Source organism: Rattus rattus, chromosome 15 (assembly GCF_011064425.1).
Source record: "Rattus rattus isolate New Zealand chromosome 15, Rrattus_CSIRO_v1, whole genome shotgun sequence".
NCBI classification, from domain to species: Eukaryota; Metazoa; Chordata; class Mammalia; order Rodentia; family Muridae; genus Rattus; species Rattus rattus.
In genome coordinates, this window is record NC_046168.1 from 41,199,333 (window position 1) to 41,222,532 (window position 23,200).

The 23,200-nt window shown below is 43.0% G+C and overlaps 1 protein-coding gene across 5 annotated transcripts in view; it reads right to left on the reverse strand.

Moving 5' to 3' along the window:
- The window catches only part of Kcnn2 (potassium calcium-activated channel subfamily N member 2), a 148,767-nt gene extending 125,801 nt beyond the window's left edge, over positions 1-22,966 (reverse strand). For 2 of the 5 annotated variants that reach the window (XM_032885843.1, XM_032885842.1), the window contains exons 1-3: positions 22,554-22,966; positions 20,405-21,696; positions 19,710-19,805 (exon numbers count right to left, since the gene is read on the reverse strand). In XM_032885843.1, coding sequence (XP_032741734.1) covers positions 19,710-19,805; positions 20,405-21,696; positions 22,554-22,575 — 1,410 coding nt within the window. In that variant the 5' untranslated portion in view covers positions 22,576-22,966. Of the gene's footprint in view, positions 1-19,709; positions 19,806-20,404; positions 22,458-22,553 lie in introns of those variants that run through there. The other 3 variants (XM_032885840.1, XM_032885841.1, XM_032885844.1) reach the window with 3 other exon arrangements.
- Positions 22,967-23,200: the final 234 nt, after the last annotated feature.

Sequence of the window (23,200 nt, forward strand, 5' to 3'; positions counted from 1 at the left end):
TGTTTTAGAATGATGATGGGAGAAGAGGAAGGGTGAGAATTTCCTGAGCACTGTGATATGCTGAGTGCCCTGTCAATTCTTCCTAAGTGCTATCTCATTAAGTTTCTAATACATTCTGGTGATAGGCATAACCACTCCCACTCTACAGATGAAGACAATAATACTGAGGCTGACAACCCCTTATGATCACACACGAGTGAACCCAAATCTTTGGGGAGTCAGAACTCCCAGTGTGTTGCAATCCAGAAGCACAAGGGAATGTTTGCATGGGAGATGTATACTGGGACTGTCTTCCTACACAGTCCTCTAAGGGTTTCTGCTTAGTGTTGCTACCCATACCCTGTTGAGTAGTGACAGGCCCAGCCATTTGGTATTAATCACTTCTAAGCATTGGGTCTCCCAAATATTTTAGCATCCAACATCAATGCAAGTACAAAACGACAGATGCAATCCACCATGACTGGAACATAATATGCTTGTGCAGACTTCTCTACCCTTTGAGAATGATGGCACACCCAAGAGGATTTGAGACCACAGATCAGCACATATCCTCAACAAGTCCCTTAAGAACCAGAAGCAGACAGAGAATCCTGATGTGGTTGGTAGTCTCAAACACAACATGTGTTTCCCCAGAATATTCCCAAATGAACACAAATTGAGAAGCTGAAAGCAAGTTGACACCAGTCTGTGGAGACCTGTGCTAGGCAGGGATTCCTTAGATAAACAGTCTAATGAATTTTACAATGTGTGAGGCGGGAGAGAAGGGGGAGAGGAGGAGGAGGAGGAGGAGGAGAAAGTGGAAGAGAGAGAGAAGGGGGAGGAGGAGAGAGAGAGAGAGAGAGAGAGAGAGAGAGAGAGAGAGAGAGAGAGAGAGAGAGGAGGGCAATCCCTGCAGCAACAGAAAGTGAGAGAATATATGTTTTTTCCTTTTAAACTGGAAATTGATCCTAAGGGTTCACGATGTTAGGCATGCATTCTACCACTGAACTATACCCCTACTCTTTTTAATTCTTATTTTGAGACAGCATCTCAATTAAGGTCAGGGCTGGCCTTGAACTCACTTTGTAACCTTGACAGGCTCTGAACTTTCAATGCTCCTGTCTAGTCTTCTGAGTTCTCAAGAAATGGCGGGGAGGGGAGAGGTCATCAACTGCTCAGATCTCACAAGTCATCATGTACACCACCCAAAACAAGGGAGATAGGCACAAATCACATGAAACTTGCATTCAGCCTGGAATGCAGCCAGAGTGTATCCCACATGGGTATCGGAGTCCATCGCACATCTCAGCAGCCTCATGGTCTTACTGCTTACTGTGTTGTTGACCTTTGTTTCCATGAAGCAATACATCACAGGGAGCCCGAAGATGTGCTTACACTCTCCATTCACAGGCAGCAGCTTGCTATGGTCACCTGGTTTCCTCCTATTGTACAGAGAGGGCTACATGCTGCAGAGCTCAGGCTAGCCCACTGACTACTCACTGTGCCCTTGAAGGTTGTTCAAATATGGGTTCCAGGGACTAAGTCCAAAGTCCAAAGCACATGCCCACTTTCCCTCTGTGTCTAGCTCAACAAGACATACTTAACAGATGAGATACTTCTAAAGGGCTGCACTGAAGCAATCTGCGTGCGGAGAATCAAACTGAGCAAGACAGTGAACATGACAGAAGGAGGGTTGGATCCTGGTACTCCGACGTAAGGAACACACAAGGGACATATCCTAAGATGAGAGGCACAATGTGGTCAAAACTCAGCGGCTGAAAAGGATAATCATTGTCATAATGGATACAAGAGACTATAAAATAGACATTCTGACAGAAAGGAAGGTAAAGAATAGAGGGGGGAGCCTTTTTAAATGACATAAATCCACAGGAATATGTGAATACCAAATCAAAGAACGAAAATTAAAATGGCTTTCATTCATGAATACAATATTGTTGGCGTCTTTCCTTTTTTTCTAAAAAAATAAGCATATCAGAGATTTCTCTTTATATCATGGCTCCTTGAATCTTGGTATTCTGCTCAAATACATATACATCACATATCCCCTTTGATATTGCCGAGAATAGTTAAGTACTTGATTAAAATACTAATGAGGAAAACATAAAAACTTAATTCAAAATATTTTCACAGCATAGAAATTCACAATGATACGAACACTCAGAGGCTGTTGGCTAAAGTTTAAAGCAACAACATGCAGAATATATGTGTGTGAAAATATACATTTGTATATATGTACATGTGGATGTGAATAGACATCTGTATGCTTGGGTGTATATGTGCCTTTTCAGATGTTTTAACTCAAAGGTCAGGGAACAATTTTCGTTCTTTGATATGAGAACTTTGAAGGATGAGATTCGTTTCCCTTATGAAAAGTTACCTGTTGCAAGCTTCGAAAAGTCAGTAACTCCAGTGTCAAAACTTCATAGCTAATTCCACATAGATTGAATTTCCTATCATAAGACTTGGTTGAGTCGATATTTAACAGTATCAGATACTGAAAAGCATAACAAATTCCACGCTATTCAGTTTTATATTTTACTTTATATGCATGCAATCTCAACAATAATAGGTTGTTCTAGCTTGCTTTCTTGTGGCTGTGATAAACAACTAGGGGAGGAAAGAATTTATGGCAGTTATAAGTCTATATGTCAGTCCATCACTGAGGGAAGTCAGGGCAGGAACTCAAGCAGAAACCATTACACAACGTTCTTCACTGGCTGTTCTCTACCTCATGCCCAGTCAGTTTTCTTATATAGTCCAGGACCCTGCCTAGGCATGGTACTGCCCACAATGGGCTGAATCCTCCTATGTCAACTAGCAATCAAAACAATTAGCCTCAGAAAGAGCCACAAGCTACTCTGATTCAGGCAATTCTTCAACTGAAGTACTTTCTTGCGCGATATGTCAAGTTAACAATTAATACTAGTCAGCACATACACAGGCCAATAATAATTTTTCAGGATGTTAATAATCTGTAACCATAAAACATAAATTCAATTCATGGACAACCCCCCCAACTATTCAGTAAAAATATTAATAGCTTAAAAGTCAGTACTCATGAAGTATTTAACTTTCATAGCAACATACAGTTTTAAGGAAAGCACTGTTATTCAAGGTCAAACCCATAATAAGCACACGATCTCCTAAAAGTGCATAATACTTGTGCCAAAACTAATATGTAAATACTTATTAGGCTTTCCTTGGAATATGAATAGCTCCTGACAGAGGAAGAATACCCAAGTAACTAAACAGTAAAAGCCTCATACACATATCCAAACAGACAAATTAACAATCTCATTGTGACACAAGGCAACCACTACAAATAAATACATAATTAGGTGAAGATGCTCAGAGTATTTAAGAAGGCAAAGGAGAGACACTGCCCAGATCTAAAGGGACTCAGTCAAACAGCTCCCTGCACCCAAATCCCATGGGAGAGAGAGCTAGACCTTCAGAGAGGCAGACACACCTGGGAAGCAAGAGGAGACTGCTCTCTGCCAACATTTCTGACGCTAGAGGAAAATACCTAGCGCCATCTGGGCCCCCTGTGCACAGGATCCCTCGAGAAGGCAGGGCAGGCCCTTCTGGTTGCTGCCCTCATGGAAAGCTGAAACATGGATCTGAGAAGCGACTCCAGGCCCAATACCAGAGGCAAGACCAACTTTCCAGCTCCACGTGACCATCCTGGTGGACTCAGTACACACGCCCACAGGAACACCTGAAGACAAGTAGACAGGAACGACTACATGCATGAAAGGAGAACACTTTGTGCCCATAACTGGCTAAAAGAGAACAGGAAAACAGGTCTACAGCCCGCCTGACACACAGGCCTATAGGAAGGTCTAACCATTGTCAGAAATAGCAGAAACAAGGTAACAGCAGAGACAACGTGATGGCAAGAGGAAGCACAGGAACCCAAGCAACAAAAACCAAGAACACATGGCATCATCGGAGCCCAATTCTCCCACCAAAGCAAAAACTGAATATCAAACATACCAGAAAAGCAAGATCTAGATTTAAAATCACATTTGATCATTATGATGGAGGACTTCAAGAAACATATAAAGAACTCCCTTAGAGAAATGCAGGAAAACACAAACAAGCAGAAGCCTATAGAGAGGAATCACAAAAATCCCTGAAAGAATTCCAGGAAAACACAATCAAACAGGTGAAGAAATTAAAAATGGAAATAGAAGCAATAAAGAAAGCACAAAGGGAGACAACACTAGATATAGAAAACCAAAGGAAGAGACAAGGAGTGGTAGATACAAGCATCACCAACAGAATGCAAGAGATAGAAGAGAGAATTTCAGGAGCAGAAGATTCCATAGAAATCATTGACACAACTGTCAAAGATAATGTAAAACGGAAAAAGATACTGGCCCAAAACATACAGGAAATCCAGGACACAATGCGAAGATCAAACCTAAGGATAACAGGTATAGAAGACAGTGAACACTCCCAACTCAAAGGACCAGTAAATATCTTCAACAAAATCATAGAAGAAAACTTCCGTAACCTAAAGAAAGAGATGCCCATGAACATACAAGAAGCCTACAGAACTCCACATAGATTGAACCAGAAAAGAAACTCCTCCCGTCATATAATAGTCAAAACACCAAATGCACAAAATGAAGAAAGAATATTAAAAGCAGTAAGTGAAAATGGTCAAGTAACATATAAAGGTAGACCTATCAGAATTACACCAGAATTCTCACCATAGAGTGTGAAGGACAGAAGATCCTGGACAGATGTCATAAAGAGCCTAAGAGAACACAAATGCCAGCCGAGGTTACTGTATCCAGCAAAGCTCTCAATTAACACAGATGGAGAAAACAAGATATTCCATGACAAATCCAAATTTACACAATATCTTTCCAGAAATCCAGCTCTACAAAGAATAATAAATGGTAAAGCCCAACACAAGGTGTCAAGCTACACCCTAGACAAAGCAAGAAACTAATCGGTTTGCAACAAAACAAAGAGAAGGCAACACAAACATTATCTCACATCCATATATGTATATAACAGGAAGCAACAATCACTATTCTTTAATATCTCAAAACATCAATGAACTCATTCCCCCCCCCCAAAAAAACCCTCAGATCAACAAACTGGATACACAATGAGGACCCAACATTTTGCTGCCTACAGGGAACACACCTCAGAGACAAAGACAGACATTATCTCAGAGTACAGGGCTGGAAAACAACTTTTCAAGCAAATGGTCTGAAGAAGCAAGCTGGAGTAGCCATTCTACTACCGAATAAAATCGATGTTCAACCAAAAGTCATCAAAAAAGATAAGGCAGGACACTTCATATTCATCAAAGGAAAAATCCACCAAGATGAACTCTCAATCCTAAATATCTATGCTCCAAATAAAGGGCACCTACATACATAAAGGAAACCTTAGTAAAACTCAAAGCACATGTATCACCTCACGTAATAATAGTAAGAGATTTCAACACTCCACTCTCATCAATGGACAGATCATGGAAATAGAAATTAAACAGAGACATAGACAGACTAAGAGAAGTCATGAACCAAATGGATTCCACAGATATTTATAGAACATTCTATCCTAAAACAAAAGGATATACCTTCTTCTCACCACCTCATCGTACTTTCTCCAAAATTGACCATATAATCGGTCATAAAACAGACCTCAGCAGATACAGAAAGATAGAAATAATCCAATGCTTCCTATCAGATTACCTCATAAAGCTGGTCTTCAATAACAGTAAGGAAAGAATGCCCACATATACATGGAAGTTGAGTAATGCTCTACTCAATGATAACCTGGTCAAGGAAGTAATAAAGAAAGAAATTAAAGACTTCTTAGAATGTAATGAAAATGAAGGTACAACATACCCAAACTTATGGGACACTATGAAAGCTATGCTAAGAGGAAAACTCATAGCTCTGAGTGCCTGCAGAAAGAAACAGGAGAGAGCATATATCAGCAGCTTGAGAGCACACCTAAAAGCTCTAGAACAAAAAGAAGCAAATACACCCAGGAGGAGTAGAAGACAGGAAATAATCAAACTCAGAGCTGAAATCAGCCAAGTAGAAACAAAAAGGACTATACAAAGAATTAACAGAACAAAAACTGATTCTTTGAGAAAATCAACAACATAGATAAACCCTTAGCCAGACTAACGAGAGGGCACAGACAGTGTTTCCAAATTAACAAAATCAGAAATGAAAAGGGAGACATAACAACAAAGCCATTGGAAATTCAAAAAAATCATCAGATCCTACTACAAAAGCCTATATTCAAAAAAACTTGAAAATCTGGAGGAAATGGACAATTTGCTAGACAGACACCAGGTAGACAAGTTAAATCAGGAACAAATAAACCATTTAAACAACCCCATAACCCCTAAAGAAATAGAAGCAGTCATTAAAGGTCTCCCAACCAAAAAGAGCCCAGGTCCAGACGGGTTCAGTGCAGAATTCTATCAGACCTTCATAGAAGACCTCATACCAATACTATCCAAATTATTCCACAAAATTGAAACAGATGGAGTGCTACCGAATTCCTTCTATGAAGCCACAATTACTCTTATATCCAAACCACACAAAGACCCAACAAAGAAAGAGAACTTCAGACCAATTTCCATTATGAATATCGACCAAAAATACTCAATAAAATTCTGGCAAACCAAATCCAAGAGCACATCAAAACAATCATCCACCATGATCAAGTAGGCTTCATCCCAGGCATGCAGGGATGGTTTAATATACGGAAAACCATCAACGTGATCCATTATATAAACATACTGAAAGAACAAAAACCACACGATCATTTCATTAGATGCTAAGAAAGCATTTGAGAAAACTCAACACCCCTTCATGATAAAAGTCCTGGAAAGAATAGGAATTCAAGGCCCATACATAACCAAAGTAAAAGCCATATACAGCGAACCAGTAGCTATTATTAAACTAAATGGAGAGAAACTTGAATCAATCCCTCCAAAATTAGGGACTAGACAAGGCTGCCCACTCTCTTCCTACTTATTCAATATAGTTCTCGAAGTCGTAGCCAGAGCAATCAGAGAACCAAAGGAGATCAAATATATAGAGATTGAAAGGAACAAGTCAAAATATCAGTATTTGCAGATGATATGATTGTATATTTAAGTGATCCCATAAGTTCCACTAGATAACTACTAAACCTGATAAACACCTTCAGCAAAATGGCTGGGTATGAAATTAACTCAAATAAATCAGTAGCCTTCCTCTACACAAAAGAGAAACAAGCCGAGAAAGAAATAAGGGAAACGACACCCTTCATAATTGTCTCAAATAATATAAAATACCTTGGTCTGACTTTAACTAAGCAAGTGAAAGATCTGTATGATAAGAACTTCATGCCTCTGAAGAAAGAAATTGAAGAAGACCTCAGAAGATGGAAAGATCTCCCATGCTCATGGATTGGCAGGATTAATATAGTAAAAACGGCCATTTACCAAAAGCAATCTACAGATTCAATGCAATCCCCCTCAAAATTCCAACCCAGTTCTTCAGAGAGTTAGACAGAACAATTTGCAAATTCATCTGGAATAACAAAAAAACCCAGGATAGGTAAAACTATCCTCAACAGTAAAAGGACATCTGGGGGAATCACAATCCCTGAACTCAAGCAGTATTACAGAGTAATAGTGATAAAAACTGCATGGTATTGGTACAGAGACAGACAGATAGACCAATGGAACAGAATTGAAGACCCAGAAATGAACCTACACACTTATGGTCATTTGATTTTTGACAAAGGAGCCAAAACCATCCAATGGAAAAAAGATAGCATTTTCAGCAAATAGTCCTTGTTCAACTGGAGGTCAGCATGTAGAAGAATGCAGATTGATCCATTCTTATCACCCTGTACAAAGCTTAAGTCCAAGTGGATCCAGGACCTCCACATCAAACCCGATATGCTCAAACTAATAGAAGAAAAAGTGGGGAAGAACCTCCAACACATGGGCACTGGAGAAAATTTCCTGAACAAAATACCAATGGCTTATGCTCTAAGATCGAGAATCGACAAATGGGATCTCATAAAACTGCAAAGCTTCTGTAAGGCAAAGAACACTGTTGTTAGGACAAAATGGCATCCAACAGATTGGGAAAAGATCTTTACCAATCCTATAACTGATAGAGGGCTTATATCCAAAATATACAAAGAACTCAAGAAGTTAGACTGCAGGGAGACAATTAACCCTATTAAAAATGGGGTTTAGAGCTAAACAAAGAATTCACAGCTGAGGAATGCCGAATGGCTGAGAAACACCTAGAGAAATGTTCAACATCTTCAGTCATAAGGAAAATGCAAATCAAAACAACCCTGAGATTACACCTCATACCAGTCAGAATGGCTAAGATCAAAAACTCCGGTGATAGCAGATGCTGGCAAGGATGTCGAGAAAGAGGAACATTGCTCTATCTTTGGTGGGATTGCAGACTGGTACAACCATTCTGGAAATCAGTCTGGAGGTTCCTCTGAAAATTGGACTTTGAACTACCTGAGGACCCAGCTATACCTCTCTTTGGCATATACCCAAAAGATGCCCCAACATATAACAAAGGCACGTGCTCCACTCTGTTCATAGCAGCCTTATTTATAATAGCCAGAAGCTGGAAAGAACCCAGATGCCCTTCAACAGAGGAATGGATACAGAAAATGTGGTACATCTACACAATGGTATACTACTCAGCTATCAAAAGCAATGACTTTATGACATTCATAGTCAAATGAATGGAACTGGAAAATATCATCCTGAGTGAGGTAACCCAATCACAGAAAAACACACATGGTATGCATTTATTGATAAGGTGATATTAGCCCAAATGCTCAAATTACCCTAGATACACAGAACACATGAAACTGAAGCAGGATGACCAAAATGCAAATGCTTCACTCCTTCTTTAAAAGGGGAACAAGTATACCTTTGGGAGGGAATAGGGAGGCAAAGTGTAGAACAGAGGCAGAAGGAACACCCATTTAGAGCCTGCCCCATATGTGGCCCATACATATACAGCCACCCAATTAGACAAGATGGATGAAGCAAAGAAATGCAGGCTGACAGGAACCGGATGTAGATCTCTCCTGAGAGACACAGCCATAATACAGGAAAAACATAGGGGAATGCCAGCAGCAAACCACTGAACTGAGAACGGGACCCCTGTTGAAGGAATCAGAGAAAGGACTGGAAGAGCTTGAAGGTGTTTGAGACCCCATATGAACAACAATGACAACCAACCAGAGCTTTCAGGGACTAAGCCACTACCCAAAGACTATACATGGATTGATCCTGAGCTCCAACTTCATAGGTAGCAATGAATAGCCTAGTAAGAGCACCAGTGGAAGGGGAAGCCCTTGGTCCTGCCAAGACTGAACCCCTGTGAGTGTGATTGTTAGGGGGAGGGCGGTAATGGTGGGAGGATGGGAAGGGGAACACCCATAAGAAGGGGAGGGGGAGGGCTTAGGGGGTTGTTGGTGGGGAAACCAGGAAAGGGAATAACAATCGAAATGTAAATAAGAAATACCCAAGTTGATAAAGAAGGAAAAAAAAAAAAAAAAAAAAAGAAGGCAAAGGGGAAATATCTTTTGCATAAATTTAACTGGGAGCTCTTGTCTACCTGTTGGAAGTTTCAACTTCACAAAGTTTAAACCCCCAAGGTGCCCCATGAATTAAAAATTAAAGTCCCAAACTAAACCAACAAATGTGCAATCCTCAAAACTAGAGTCTGGCATAATAAACACTCAGCTGATGAATGTTTGTAATGAATCAAGTTCCCTGGTTAAAAGTAAATCAATTGCCAAAGCGGAGAGGGCAAATTTTGAGGTATCATTGGTCATGTTTCACCAGAAGATCCTCCTATTCTTTCAGATCACTGTACTCCAAGGACTTCTTAGCTGGTGGTGAACCACTATATAAAATACTTGCTGAAAGTAAAGTTGGTGTAGCGATTGCTGGGGGTGGGGGTGGGGGTGGGGGTGGGGCTCCCTTAATTTAAATAAACTGCGGACTCACAGTGACTACAGACCCAAGTACTAGGGATTGCTGAAGTTTACATGTTTGCCTAGGGCTGTTTTCTAAGTGTATCCTTCCAGCAGGGGGTTTAATGCCAGAATTTTCCATTATCCAAATTATTCCCTATGCAGACTTTTCAGAGTGCCTGCTTAACTCTGTTAAGTCACTAGGGTCCTAATTAGTGTTGAGGAAGATGGAGTGAGATGTGCAAGATCTGAAGGAGTTAACTCAGTGTAGAAAGAGCTATGTTTCCAGGAGGAAGCCAAGCCAAGGGTAGATCAGAACTGTTCCTCCTACTCATTTGAAGACAGGAAACCCCAACCTCAAAAGACATGCTTGCATTTTTCCTCAGGCAGAGGATTCCCTCACAACAAGAATCTGAATGAAATCCACTTAGACAGAAGAAGTCTTTAATAATGTTCCTCACAGCCCAGAGAGGCAGGTACTCTGTCACCCCGTTTTGACTGGCAAGGAAGCACAACCTCAGAGAAATTCAGCAACTTGTCCAAGGTCACACAGCTAATTAGTGACAGAACCTGGAGGGAATCCAGACTGACTGACTCCAGAGGCAGGACACAAAGCCAGGAGGCTGTGTTGCAAAAACTGTAAACAACCCAAAACAGATCAGATCGTTCTGTTCAGGGGGCAGGTTTACTAAGAAAAAAAATCAAAACTATAATTTGGGGGGAGGGCGTTGAGGCACATACTAGTCTTATACACAATACTCAAAAGCTTTGCTGGTACATTGGGCCAGAACATAGATCATGGCAAGCTGGTACTTAAAAAAGTCATTTGTAAGTATTTCCAGTAATAATAAAAAAGTGACAGAAACTTTCGAGAGGATTATTCTATAAACCAGAGCTGTTTGAAATCACATCGTTTAACTGGATAACTGGTCTCTTGATAGCCGATCCTTAGGAAATCACCAGAGATACTCAAAGTAAGTTTATTTACAAGGGTATTAGGGAAAACTTAGTTTTAAAAATGTGCTTAATTTTATTTTTTTAAGGATCCAAAAATCAGGAAAAATAATTCAACTGATCACAGCTATACGAGAAAACACAGCTATTGAGAACATGTCTTGGCATAGAAATAGCATGAAAAAAATGCATCAAGGAACTTATTTCTTTTATAGAACTGTGTAGCCAATGTATCCTCATCTACTCCACATAAGCCCCATTCAGTGGGAAAAACTACCCTTGAAGTGATGGGATGACTGATCTGCAGCTCTTTTTTATATTTTCCTATGCTTTATAGTTTTCCACATGTGAGTAGTTATTAATTGTACTGTCTAGAGGAAAACGGACCACATTTCTAAGACAAGAGGCATTAGGTCATGAAACATATGCTAATGCTTAAAATTAGAAGCAAATCATCCCAGTGTCCTTGGACATCCTTAATAGACTGGGCTATTATGACATTGCAATTCCCTTAAAATATGTGGCTTTCAGCAAGAGAACACATAAGTTCTTCTGATATTCCTGGAGCAAAAGTAGAGAAATCAGGGGTGGTTAATAGGCAAGACACCCAGAGCCGTGTTACTTAATGAACAAGCAGGTGGTATGCAACAAAATGAGGCCTAATTCTAGACCTTAGCCTTGGCTCTCCCATGCTATGAGCATGGATTTCAAAGGTATGCTCTTGACTGCCAGTCCAAAACTAGGACAAAGGAGGTACACAGGTCAGTGGCAGGCACACAGTCTGGGTAAGAACCAGTGCTGGTAGGGACCCAGTGCTACAAGAGAACAGAGCCCCAGCATGAGCACTGTAGCCAGGTGAACTCCACACACCATCCACACATAAGCCGTTCTGAACCTGAAGAAGTGTGTGTCATATAAACACCAGCATTCTTTCTCAAACAGTACTGAAAAGCTAAGACACTGCAATGAGATAACACACTACTTAACAACATCTGAAAATATAAAGCCAATCATTTCATCCAATAATGAGTTTTGTAAGTGTCACGTGGCAACAGTTTCCGTGAAGCATGACCACTTGAGGTCAGTGATGGCCAACAAAACAGGGGTACTGTTTTGGTGATCCTGACTGGATACACTGGGGCATTTCTGACTTTGCTTGCAGAATAAGTTCACCTAAATGGACTACATCCAGAAAAATGTGATCAGGGGCATGCAAAGCCCAATGAGGAATATTCAAAAAGCAAAGCCAGAACTGGTTAATTGGGAGGGTATTTAAAGGGACCTAGGCAATGTTTAAATGTGAAAGAGTCAATTTATTCTGCTATGCTGGAAATTACAGTTTGCCATCTTTATCTCTCCTCCGCAACTGCAAAGCAAGGTCAGCAATGACCTTCAACTTGCCAAATCTAAAAAGCATGCCTGCTCCCCAATTAACAGACCTGAGCAATTCAATAGGGTGCAAAGTGCTCCTCTGCTTCTAGCACCCTGTCTCGCCCTCCTCCACAAAGGCAGCTCTTTCTCTTTCTCTTTTTTTCCCCTAGGTCCTCCTTTATTCAACCTCCAGGTGTCGGAAAATGATCTGATCGCCTCCCAGCCTTCTCATTTTACTGTTCTCTCTCAGTGATTTCATCAGTTCCTGTGGGCTTAAAAAGTCTATGTTGATGATGTCTAAATTCAATTCCCAGTCCAGACCTTTCTCCCAAACTTCAGATTCTCATATAGATGTGTGTGTGTGTGTGTGTGTGTGTGTGTGTGTGTATGTGTGTATAGATAGATAGAGATATATGTATGTATGTATGTCTATAAATCAGAATAGCTTCAAATATATAACACTGATTCCATATCCTATCCTTCACTGTGAATCTTTGGATTTTGTTTGTTGTTTTGTTTTTCGCTGTTAGTTTTCTACCGGAGCACTGAATCAAGGTGCTAGGGATGCCGGTCAAGCAATTATGCTATTGTTGAGAATAATTCCCAGTCTGCTCTTGTATTTTGTATTTTGTAGTTAAGTTGCCTAGGCTGGGATCTAACTCTACACATAATACAGGTAGGACTCAAACTTGGGATCCTCCTGCCTCAGCTTCTAGGATCCCAAGAGTGCACCACGAGTTCTAGCTAATCTTTCCTTTTCTATACCGTGAACTCAACTTTCCTAGAGAGAGCCCCAGGAGTGATCTCTGCATTGGCCCTTGCCTAGCAGATACCTCAGACCCATGAATAAGTTTATCCTGCTTGCAAACCTCACTGAAGACTGCCACTCAGGCTCCTGGCCCATTCCCTCAATGTAAAATAAAACGATCCTCCTGGAACATTAAGTTAGAACATGAGTCTCTTCTATTTTAAACACTTCAATGATTTGACAACTGTACTAAAAATCCTTACCATGGCTTTGTGAAGGTTCCAGAACAGGTCCTTGTACTCCTTCAGATCTTGTATAGTACCATTCCACTGGGCTACAGTGATTTACTTAGCACAGGTTACTCCTCCTATTCCTTAGGCCTTTCACAGGTCTTTGCTAACATGGACTCTGATACCGGCTGCTTCCTTCCCTCTGGGTGACAGTTTAAATGCTACCTCCTTAGAGAGTCCTCCGTCGTCTTCCTCTCTGTCCACAGCATCTTTTAATCTTCACTGTGGCTTTTACCAGACATGCAAGGATTTTTTTTTTTATTTAATTAATGTTTCTATTTTCTCCTTGCTTCACTTCCTTGGAGTGTCAGCTCTATAAGAAAAGGGCCTTTCCATATTCCTTACCATTGTATTTTGAAAAGCTCACTTTTGATTATTGTTGTTTTATGCATTTTTCTTCTGTATTTTGAGACAGGAATTTTCTGTGTATCCCAAACTAGACTTAAATTCACTATGTGGTGCAGACTGTCCTTGAATTCAACAGTAATCTTTCTGTTGGAGTCCCCTGGTATAACAGACATATACAAGTGTGCCTGATTAGAAAACTGCAATGCGTTGATTATGGGAGAATGAGTAAAAGCAGACTTCACTTTAACACAAAGAAAACTGTCCAGCCTCTCCAAACATCTAAAACTATTGTTTAATGATGGAACACACAGCCTGCCAGGAATAATGGTCACATAGCAATTGACGAAATATTTCTATTAAGATGTCATGATGGATGTTCTCAGGGTGGGTAGGAAAGGGGCTAAAAGATGACTACTAGTCCCCTTCCTGTAAGCAGCTTAATGTACTTTCAAAGTAACAAATAACATATTATTCCCTTTACAAGAAGAAATTCTCTCTAAAAGGCTCCCATAAACCCACATTCTGATCAAATGTGATTCCTCTGGCATTAAATCAACACATGCTTCCTTAGCCTACTCTGCCAAATGTGGTCTGGGATGATGACAGTGCCCAGGGCCCCTTCCTTCCTCCCACACACAAAGTGACCCATAAATGGGACAGATGGTCAGGCCAAGCCACCAGAGGTAAACCTGAAGCTCGACTCTCCATTCATTTGTGATGCTGCTCTGTAAACATACCAGGCTCACTTTATTTAGTGCCACAACCATTAATAATGCAGAGGGCTTTACACAGGCAGGAGGAAAGAATGAGTCCTGAGTGATTTCGTTACTACAGTATGCACATGGTCAAAAGGCTTTTGAGTGCCATCATCACTGATGGGGAAGTTCTGGGCGATAGAGAATCAGTCACTGAGCTGCTAATCACATGATAGAGTGAGTGAGCTTCCCACACCAGCATCTATGGAACCGAATAGTCCCCCTGTAGCTATAGCTTCCATTTACTTCGTAGACACAACAGTCCCTAATGTGAATCTAAGATAATTTCTAACTTTTTAGCCTTCTTAAACTTTCCAAAACCTCATTCAAACTATTAGGCATGTTATAGAGGAATAATAACATTCGAGAATATAGACATGGAGGGCCTAGTCTTTCTAAAGGGAGTTTTGGTACTAAGATTCAAACATAAAATCTTGTCAATGCTGGGCACTGAGCTATACCTCTTCTATTAACATTGAATCAGCAATATTACTGATGAAATCTATAACTCACCTTTATCTATCTATCTATCTATCTATCTATCAACACATAACAATAATATAGATACATTATTATCCTATTATATACAACATATAAATATATAACGTGCATATACTATGTACATCACATATATTAAAATATATATAACATTTTTTTAAAAGCTCCAAATTACTCATCAGCACTCATCACAGGGCTGACAAAGCAATGCACAGAACTTCATAAAATAGTAAAGGACCCATCTACAAGAGAAGAGTGAGCCAGGTTACTAGGAGCTGATGAGAAGGAAACACCCCCGGAATGTATTAAGAAATGAAAGCAAGCTATATATGAATATAGCTACATCTAAATATTTGATTTTATGCACCTGAAAGGATACATAACACAGAGTGGTTAACTCTGAGAAACAGGCTGAGTGTACATAGAATGTAACTTCCCAGATTTTCTGGAGCCTTCTGTGCATTTTGATTTATGTGTTTGTTACTTTTTAAAAACAACAATAACTATGTGCAGTGTTTTTAGGTCTGGGAGCATCAGTCTTCTCCCTGGAGAAGTGAGAAAGCCAACGTCTCTCCTCTATTGCAGGAAGCACACAGAGCCTACCAGCCAGTGAGAAGTCAACCTTGCCCAGCTGTCCAAGAGACAGTCAGGCCACTGAGATCCCATCCTCAGCAAGCCCTCCTCCTCTATGGGGCCATGGTTTACAAGTGAAAAGAACACTTAATTCCAATATTTCCCCTTATAGAACTACATAATCCATCTCTGAAAACAACAAACCTGGAAGAAATGCATAGGAGTTCCATTACAAATGAGCTTTGGAAAGCTAAATGTGCTATTTATCATGTAATTATATTACCAAAATAAAAATACTTTCCAATTTAATGTAGAGGGCCTGCCAGTTTTCTGAGTTCCATAAGACCCAGAGAGATCATTTAGCACTCCAAGGGGCTTTCTTTTCCATTTTCCAATCTTGCTGTGGCAAGTATAAAAATACTAAACAACTTGTTTTTGTACTCAAGTTGTTGCCATGAGGAACAAAAAAAAATGAAGATAAAAAGTTAAAAAGATTAAATGAAATCCAAATTCAAAACTTCTGAAGGATAAGATTTTCATTTATCTTTATTCTGTTAAAAAATGTATCTCCAGCCCTAATGCAGGGGTGAGGACAAAAAGAAATGTCTCTGAAAATCATGCTTCTGCTTTTGTTTCTGGAGACATGAGGTAGAAAGCTATTGATTTAGTATCACACACACAAAAATAAATTTCAAACTGAATAAATAACATTCCTTATAGTCAATTGCATTTGTCAAAAGATGGTAGTCACATAGGCATGTGTTAAAGTGTATTTATATATGTGCTTTATTCTTGAACCTGGGGGAGGGGTGTCTGGATTTGCTGATTGATGCAGAAAGAAAAGCCAAATATATACTTGAAAAAGTCCAATATCTACTTAGCTAGATATATTCTCCTACTCTGTTGAATTCTATATAAGCATTCTGACAAAAAACAAAAGAAAACAAAAGACAGTAATTTCAGTTTTGGTTGCAAGGAATGAAAGTAATTAGTGAAAGAACTATAAGTGTAGGGTATGCCTTGAGCTGTCTGTGGTACTGAAAAAATGACCCCAAAGCTGAAATGCACTATGGTGCAGTGTTCTAAAACCTTCCCACTGCACTATTTTATTCCAAGCCCTTCTACCCATAAGTCACCTGAGCCATTTCATGTTGCCACATCATGTATAAACATTTTATCAAAGGTCACATTGAGCCTTGCTTTCCAAGGTTCTCGGTAAAAATGTCAGGGCCTCCCTGGGCTTGGGTAAAGGATTTCTCAGGCAAGATGTTGAGACCTACCTCAGTTAGAACACTTTTTCTGAGTGCGGTGGAAAATGACATCATGCACCAGTAACTTGCCCTAGATAGCTCTCACTCTCTAATCATCATAGTTAATATGCCAAAACAAACAAACAAACAAACAACAACAAAAAAAAAAACCCTGTCATTCTTGGACAATCGAGGACCTGCTCCAAAATGCACCTTCCCTGTACTCACTCCCTTACCTCAAAGATAAATCAATGTATTTGGAATTCCTAATATATTTGGATTTCTTTAAACTCTGAAGTGACTATTAGCCTAAACAATTATATGAAAGATATATATGCCCCATATGATATGAGTAATGCTAAAAAGACACAACTACTCATTTTCCATAAAGATCATAACCACACCCACCCAGTTTCTCAGAGCTTCAGGCTAAAGTATGATGTCCACTGGACAAATGAGAAGCTTCCACCTTCCCCTGGTTCTTCTTGATTGTGGGTCCAGAGTTTCCGTGTATATTTCTCATTTCCGGTTTTGTAAAAAAGAACTTAAGAACTTTTTAAAAGACCTTACTTTTGAATTATGTGTGTCTGTGTGGGTATATGCACAAAAATGCTGGGGCCAGAGGACCCCCTGGAGCTGGAGCTACAGGCAGCTGTGCAGCATCAGATGTGGGTGCTGGGCACCCAACACAGTTTTGGCCTGCAAGAGCAGTATGTGCTCTTACCTGCTGAGGCCCGTTTTGTTTAATTTTTAAAGAAGCACTGCAGACAAAAGTATTGGGAGAGGAATTTCTCTTGGTCAAATAATGATTTTTGTAAAAGCTGTACCCAAAATGATTAGACATTATTACCCAGGCCTTGATTTTGTAGTTATCATAGTGAGCATGGCAGGGTTAGGGGCAGCAATAAATTATAAATAAGCCCAGCTTTAAAACCTAACATTTTAATGCTTGAGTTATGAACGGTAGATAAATGCGCTGTGTGTATTCTCCAGAGAACCAACCCTTGTCCCAGCCTTCCTCTTTGTGTTGGACTGTCTAATCAACATAATAAAACTATACAAATTAGCCAATGAGGGCAGTATTTCAAGCATAAAAGAATCTTAAAATAGCTTGCATTTATTAGTTTTTCGTACATTTCTAGAATTCTTAACCTATATCAAAATTTGGGGGTGCATAAGTAAAACTGGGAAACTCCTTTTATACCTGAGTCATGTCAAAAAAGCTCACTCTAAAAGTCTTTAAAAGTTTGTGTTTTTAAAAGGACATTTTGCTCTTAAAGAGAATATGAGTAACCCCCATCCCAGTGGATGCTTGTTTATCTACATGTGCTCAGAGGGAACAGTCAATACTTGGAAAGTTTAAGGTCAATCGACGTATAATCGACAAGGTATCTCATTCCAGCATGGTTTAACCTAACTATGCCAAACACTCTAAACTATTCTTAAGACCCTATAAAATCTCAGAGTAGCATTATGAGCTTAGCCCTATTCATAAACTGAATTCTTGTGTTTCGAGGGGAAGCCGGGAGAAAGTACATTCAACGGTACAAAACTCTTGGTGAAGAGGCTCAGGAGGAAAGCTGGAGGAAGTTGGGAAGGCGCAATGCCTGCTTTTACTTCGGGCCCCTTCTGACCTGGTCTGGCAAGACTACTTATTTCCTCTGACTGTTTGCATTCGGAAACTAAGTCAAAGAATCATTTCTTATCTTTTACTCGTCAAGTCAAAGTGATTCAGGCTTAAAGCACAGCAGAGTACCATGGAGGACCTCTGGAAGAATCTCAAAATGCCACCATCCTGAGGACTGCACTAAAGAATCTATATATTGTCCTAATGTTAAAAATTCCACCATGTGTGCTTTAGTCTGTCATTACCAAATACTCTTTCTCCCCTCTGTCTCTCTATGCATCCCTTCAAAACACATTAACAAACAAGGAAACAAAAGGAGGTCCTTTTCCCCTCCGCATCTTGGAATTAGCTGTATCTTTATTCTGTCTGGATAGTCATTAAAATTGAGCTCTTTTATCTTTCCTGTGAACTCAGTAATTGCTAATTTGAAAATAAGCTAACTTGGCAGTAAGCCGCCTGACAAGTCCATTCAACATTTTCTGTTCAAAGGTAGTCTAAACCTACAGGTTTCAGAGTCCAACCAGTCTTACCAGTGACTTATGATGGCTCAAAAACAGACTTATAAATTCTAAGCCTGAAAATATCAATCTAGTTTTAAAGACTCTAGTTATCGAAAGCCCCAAACTTTAATACTTACATTTGACAGTGGGTTAGAGAAAACCACTAACGAGACTAGGAGTCAAACCTAATAGAGCAATACAGACATTTTCTTGTTCAGAGAGCTCTACAGCATCGGCTTTAACTTTCAAGTGACATTTAAAAAGCTCAGACTAAACTAGTAGCTTGTAGGCTTTACAAACTAAATAAGCTGTTGTAAAACATGTTAGAAGAGAAGGAGGGTGCCTTTCCCATGTTGACAGAAACGGTGAACTAATTCTCTTATAATTATAGCAAATAGTTTGGAAAGGCTTCCTCCCCTAATGACTTACTCATTTTTAAAAAGTGTCTTAAACAAGAACAGACACTGCTGCACAGATTCAGGATTGTGTGTATTGTTCCTTTATAAACATTTGTCTGGTGGAAGTGGATCAACCTAAAGAAGCTGGGAAAAATCTTAAGACGCTATCAAATCTATCTCAGAAAGGTCTGCCTGTTTACATGCCCCTGTAGATTCGTTTGTTTGTTTAGCTTTCTGAAAGGACAGGACAGGTGCTGAGATAACACTGCATGTGTCTTCTGTAACCTCAAGGAAGGACACAGCTGCTTGGAAAAGGTCCCTACTGTCTTGCTTTTCTCCTATGCTGTCTGCATGGCTTCTGGTTACTCAGAAAAAAACAGTGGAGCCTGTGTTACCTGTATTTCCCTGGCGTGATATACGATGATCAGACCAAGCAGGATGATCGTGGAGAGACTGATAAGGCATTTCAGAGCTAAAGAATACAGCGACGCCTGCAACACAGATGGAACACTTTAAGAAAGAAGCACTTTCAATCACTTTCCAGGCCATAGGAGTCAGTTCTGAGCACGAGCACCTGGACTTGACTTAATTCAACGCAGGGGACTCGAGAGGGGGACAATCTGTCTTGGCTCTGGGATGCAGATTATTTAGCCATAAGGCCCCGGTGAGAGGAACCAGGAGCAAGGGGAAACTCATAGCTTAGCTGCGAGCTACGCACCACCAAGGAGTGAAACAAGGTACCTGACTCTCTAAAACCTAGAAGTCGCTCCGGAGTTTAAGTACTTTAGGTTGAAAGGTGCCTCCGAAACACGAGTACCGGGAGAGGAACATGCTTGCTTTCCCCCAACGACTCCAAGAGCAACTTATTAACACGCCTGGAGGGGCTGGACACGCAGCACCCGGAAAACTTAACTCTCTGAGTTGCCCAGCTGACCACGGGTGTGCGTCCTAGCTGCTTCTGCTGCTCCGGGAGGTATGCCTGATGATTCCGGAGACACTTGCGATCTCTTAGGCAAGGGGTTCCCGCCAGAGCCTATCCCAACCACCTGGCTCCCTCTTCAGGAGTGTACTCAGGAGCTAAAGCCGGTACCTTGTCGTAGGCGCCCCACGACAACTCGGTCTCGATGACCATGACCACGATGCCGAACATGCCGAAGATGAGCGCATAGTCGCTGAGCCGCTTGCGCTTCTCAAACAGGGCACGCCGATGGCCCAGCTTATAGCCGATGTTCTGGTTCTTCTTTTTGCTGGACTTAGTGCCGCTGCTGCTGCCATGCCCGCTGCCGCCGCCGCCGCCGCCGCCGCCGCCGCCGCCTCCGGTGCTGCCTCCGCCGCCAGTTCCGTAGAGCGCCAGGTTGTTAGAATTGTTGTGCTCCGGCTTAGACACCACGATCTCTGGGGCTGAGGATGAGGCGGCGGCGGCAGCAGACGGGGAGGACGTACCCCCACCTCCTCCTACAACGGACGCTGGGGGCTGCAGGGGCTGAGCCTCTGAGTCCATCTCGTGCAGGTTCCGGCGGGACGAGCTCAAGTTGCTGAGCGGACGCATGACGCCCCCGTTGTACCTGCAGCTGCTCATGGCTATTTCGGTGAAGGGGTTGCTCTCGCGGCGCGCCTGGGGTTGGTGATGCTGGTGGTGCGCCGGGTGCGGGTGGTGGTGGTGGTGCGAGAGAGGGGGCCCGGAGCCCAGGCTGCCCAGGCTGCCTGTGGGGCTGGCGGCGGGCTGCAGGCTGTGGCACTGGTGGTACAGGGAGGCGGACGCGGGCTGCTGCGCGTACTGCTGCCGGAGCGCACTGGCATGGCTGGACGGCGTCAGCTCGCTCACATTGAGCTGGCTGCCCCGGCGCGACGAGCAGCAGCAACAGCACGAAGAGCCCGACAGCGGCGAGGAGGTGCGGGTCCGGAAAGCGCCGCCGGGCGATGAGGTGCGGAGCAGCAGGGACAGGTTATCCCCCGCCCCCGCCCCCGCCTCCGGGGCACCGGAGGAGGCGCAGCTGTTGCACCGGAGGCATGGGCTGCTACCACCGCTGCCCGGCTGCTGGTGCGCGAGGTGCGGGTGGTGGTGAGGGTGCGGGAGGGGCGCGAAGGGCGCGCACGGTTTGTCCTGGCTCTGTTGCTGCTGCTGGCAATGCAGGTGTGAGGAGCGCGGCGGTGGCGGCGGCTGCTCTGGGAAGAAGCCGCGCTGGAACTGCAATGGGGTTTCCATGTCAGACCTGTTAAAGCTGCAGGGAGACCAGGCGGTGGTGCACCCTGCGCAATGCGTTATGGTCGGGAGCGGGGACTCCTGCTGCTGGTGCGAGGAAGGGCCCATGCCGGCTCCGGTAGAATCCAGGCGGCGAGTCCGATTGGTTGGGCGCACCAAAACAATGGGCATGACATCACCTGCAGGGACCGAGACTGAGTTTGGGGCGCGCGGGGCTAAGGGGAGCATGTGTGAGAGGGGTTGGGTGGGGAACCTGCAGAATGAAAACCCCTGGGGGCTCAGGCCTGCTTCGGCCAGGATGAGGGTACTTGAGGGCAGGGATGCCACCTGCGGATCGCGCGCGTCCCGGACCTTGGTTAGGAAGACTGAGCCTCCCACCCCACCCCATGCACACCGGCGGGCTGCAGAGGTGGGAGGGAGAGCAGTAGCTCTCGCTCTATGGCCACAGCCCCCTGACTGGTACGGAACATGCTGACCTGAAGGACCTGCCTGGGACACTGCAGCATGTCTGGCCACCCCGGTCATGGGGCAGGTGCCCAGACATTGAGAAACCCAAGCCACTCTCCCGCCCTCTAGCCTCGTAGGGCTGCAAGGCAGCACCTGCTCTCCCCACTGTGTCTCCCCCATCGTCGTGCTGAGAGTGGGCTGCAGGCTGCGGCAAGCCAAGTAAATGCGGGGGCACCGGCTTTGGGGAGAATAAAAACAAAGTTTAGCGACTGCCTATGAGAATGTATCTGCGTTGGGAGAAAGCCAGTGCCGGAAGCCTGGCTTGGCAACCGAGGGATCACATCTGACCCAGAGCAGGAAGCTGTCCCGGTCGCCTAACTCCCGGAGTCCCACAATTGGGATTGGCGGCATTGTCGCTCCTACTCCAGAGCGCCACGGCGCGGATAGGGTTAACCTCGCGACGCCGGGGCAGGGGGAGGAGGGGGCGGGGCCGGAGGAGGGGATCCCCGGCGTCCGGGGAGGAGCCCGCTCGGGCTTCCCGGGTCCCCCTGGCGGGGGCGGAGGGCTTTCCCCGGAAGCGCCTGCTCACATTTGCACGTTCTCCCGAACATGAGGGGCTGGCGCCCCTGGCCGCTAGGTCCCGGACTCTGGCGCTCAGGCGGTCCAGCAGCCTGAGTGGGTAGGTCCGAGGGCTACTTTGGAGGATTAGAGGAGGTTTGTTTCAGGGTCTAGGGGCTGCTTAGCTACCGCAGACAGCCGGCTTCTCTGTTTCTCCTCTTCCTCCAGACCTGCAGTACAGACACAAAGCAAAGGCGGGTCACTAATGCGCAGACGCCTTGAAAGCATCCTTGTCCAGACCAGACTGCAGTGGCCCGGCGCGGGGCCTGGTGCAGGTTGACAGATGCTGGTAGTCATCTGACTGCCAATTAATACCTGGTGACGACTCGACTGAATAATCGCTGCCCTTGGACAGGGTGTTTAAACAGCCATAATGATTAATCGCTCTCTAATAAACCACTAAAAATTACACTTTGAATTTTGCCATGGTGTGTCCTTATTGAGCCATACACAAACAAAACAGTAGGAGGTCTCTTTGAGGGCTCTTGATTAATCCTCCATTATTCAGCCTTACGTTTGTATTTCCCTGAGGATGAAAATTCCTATCTCCCTGAAGGAGGAAATAAAAGATGAAATTGGCTAGTTAAATGTTTAAAATTTGAATTGTGATTTCAGTGG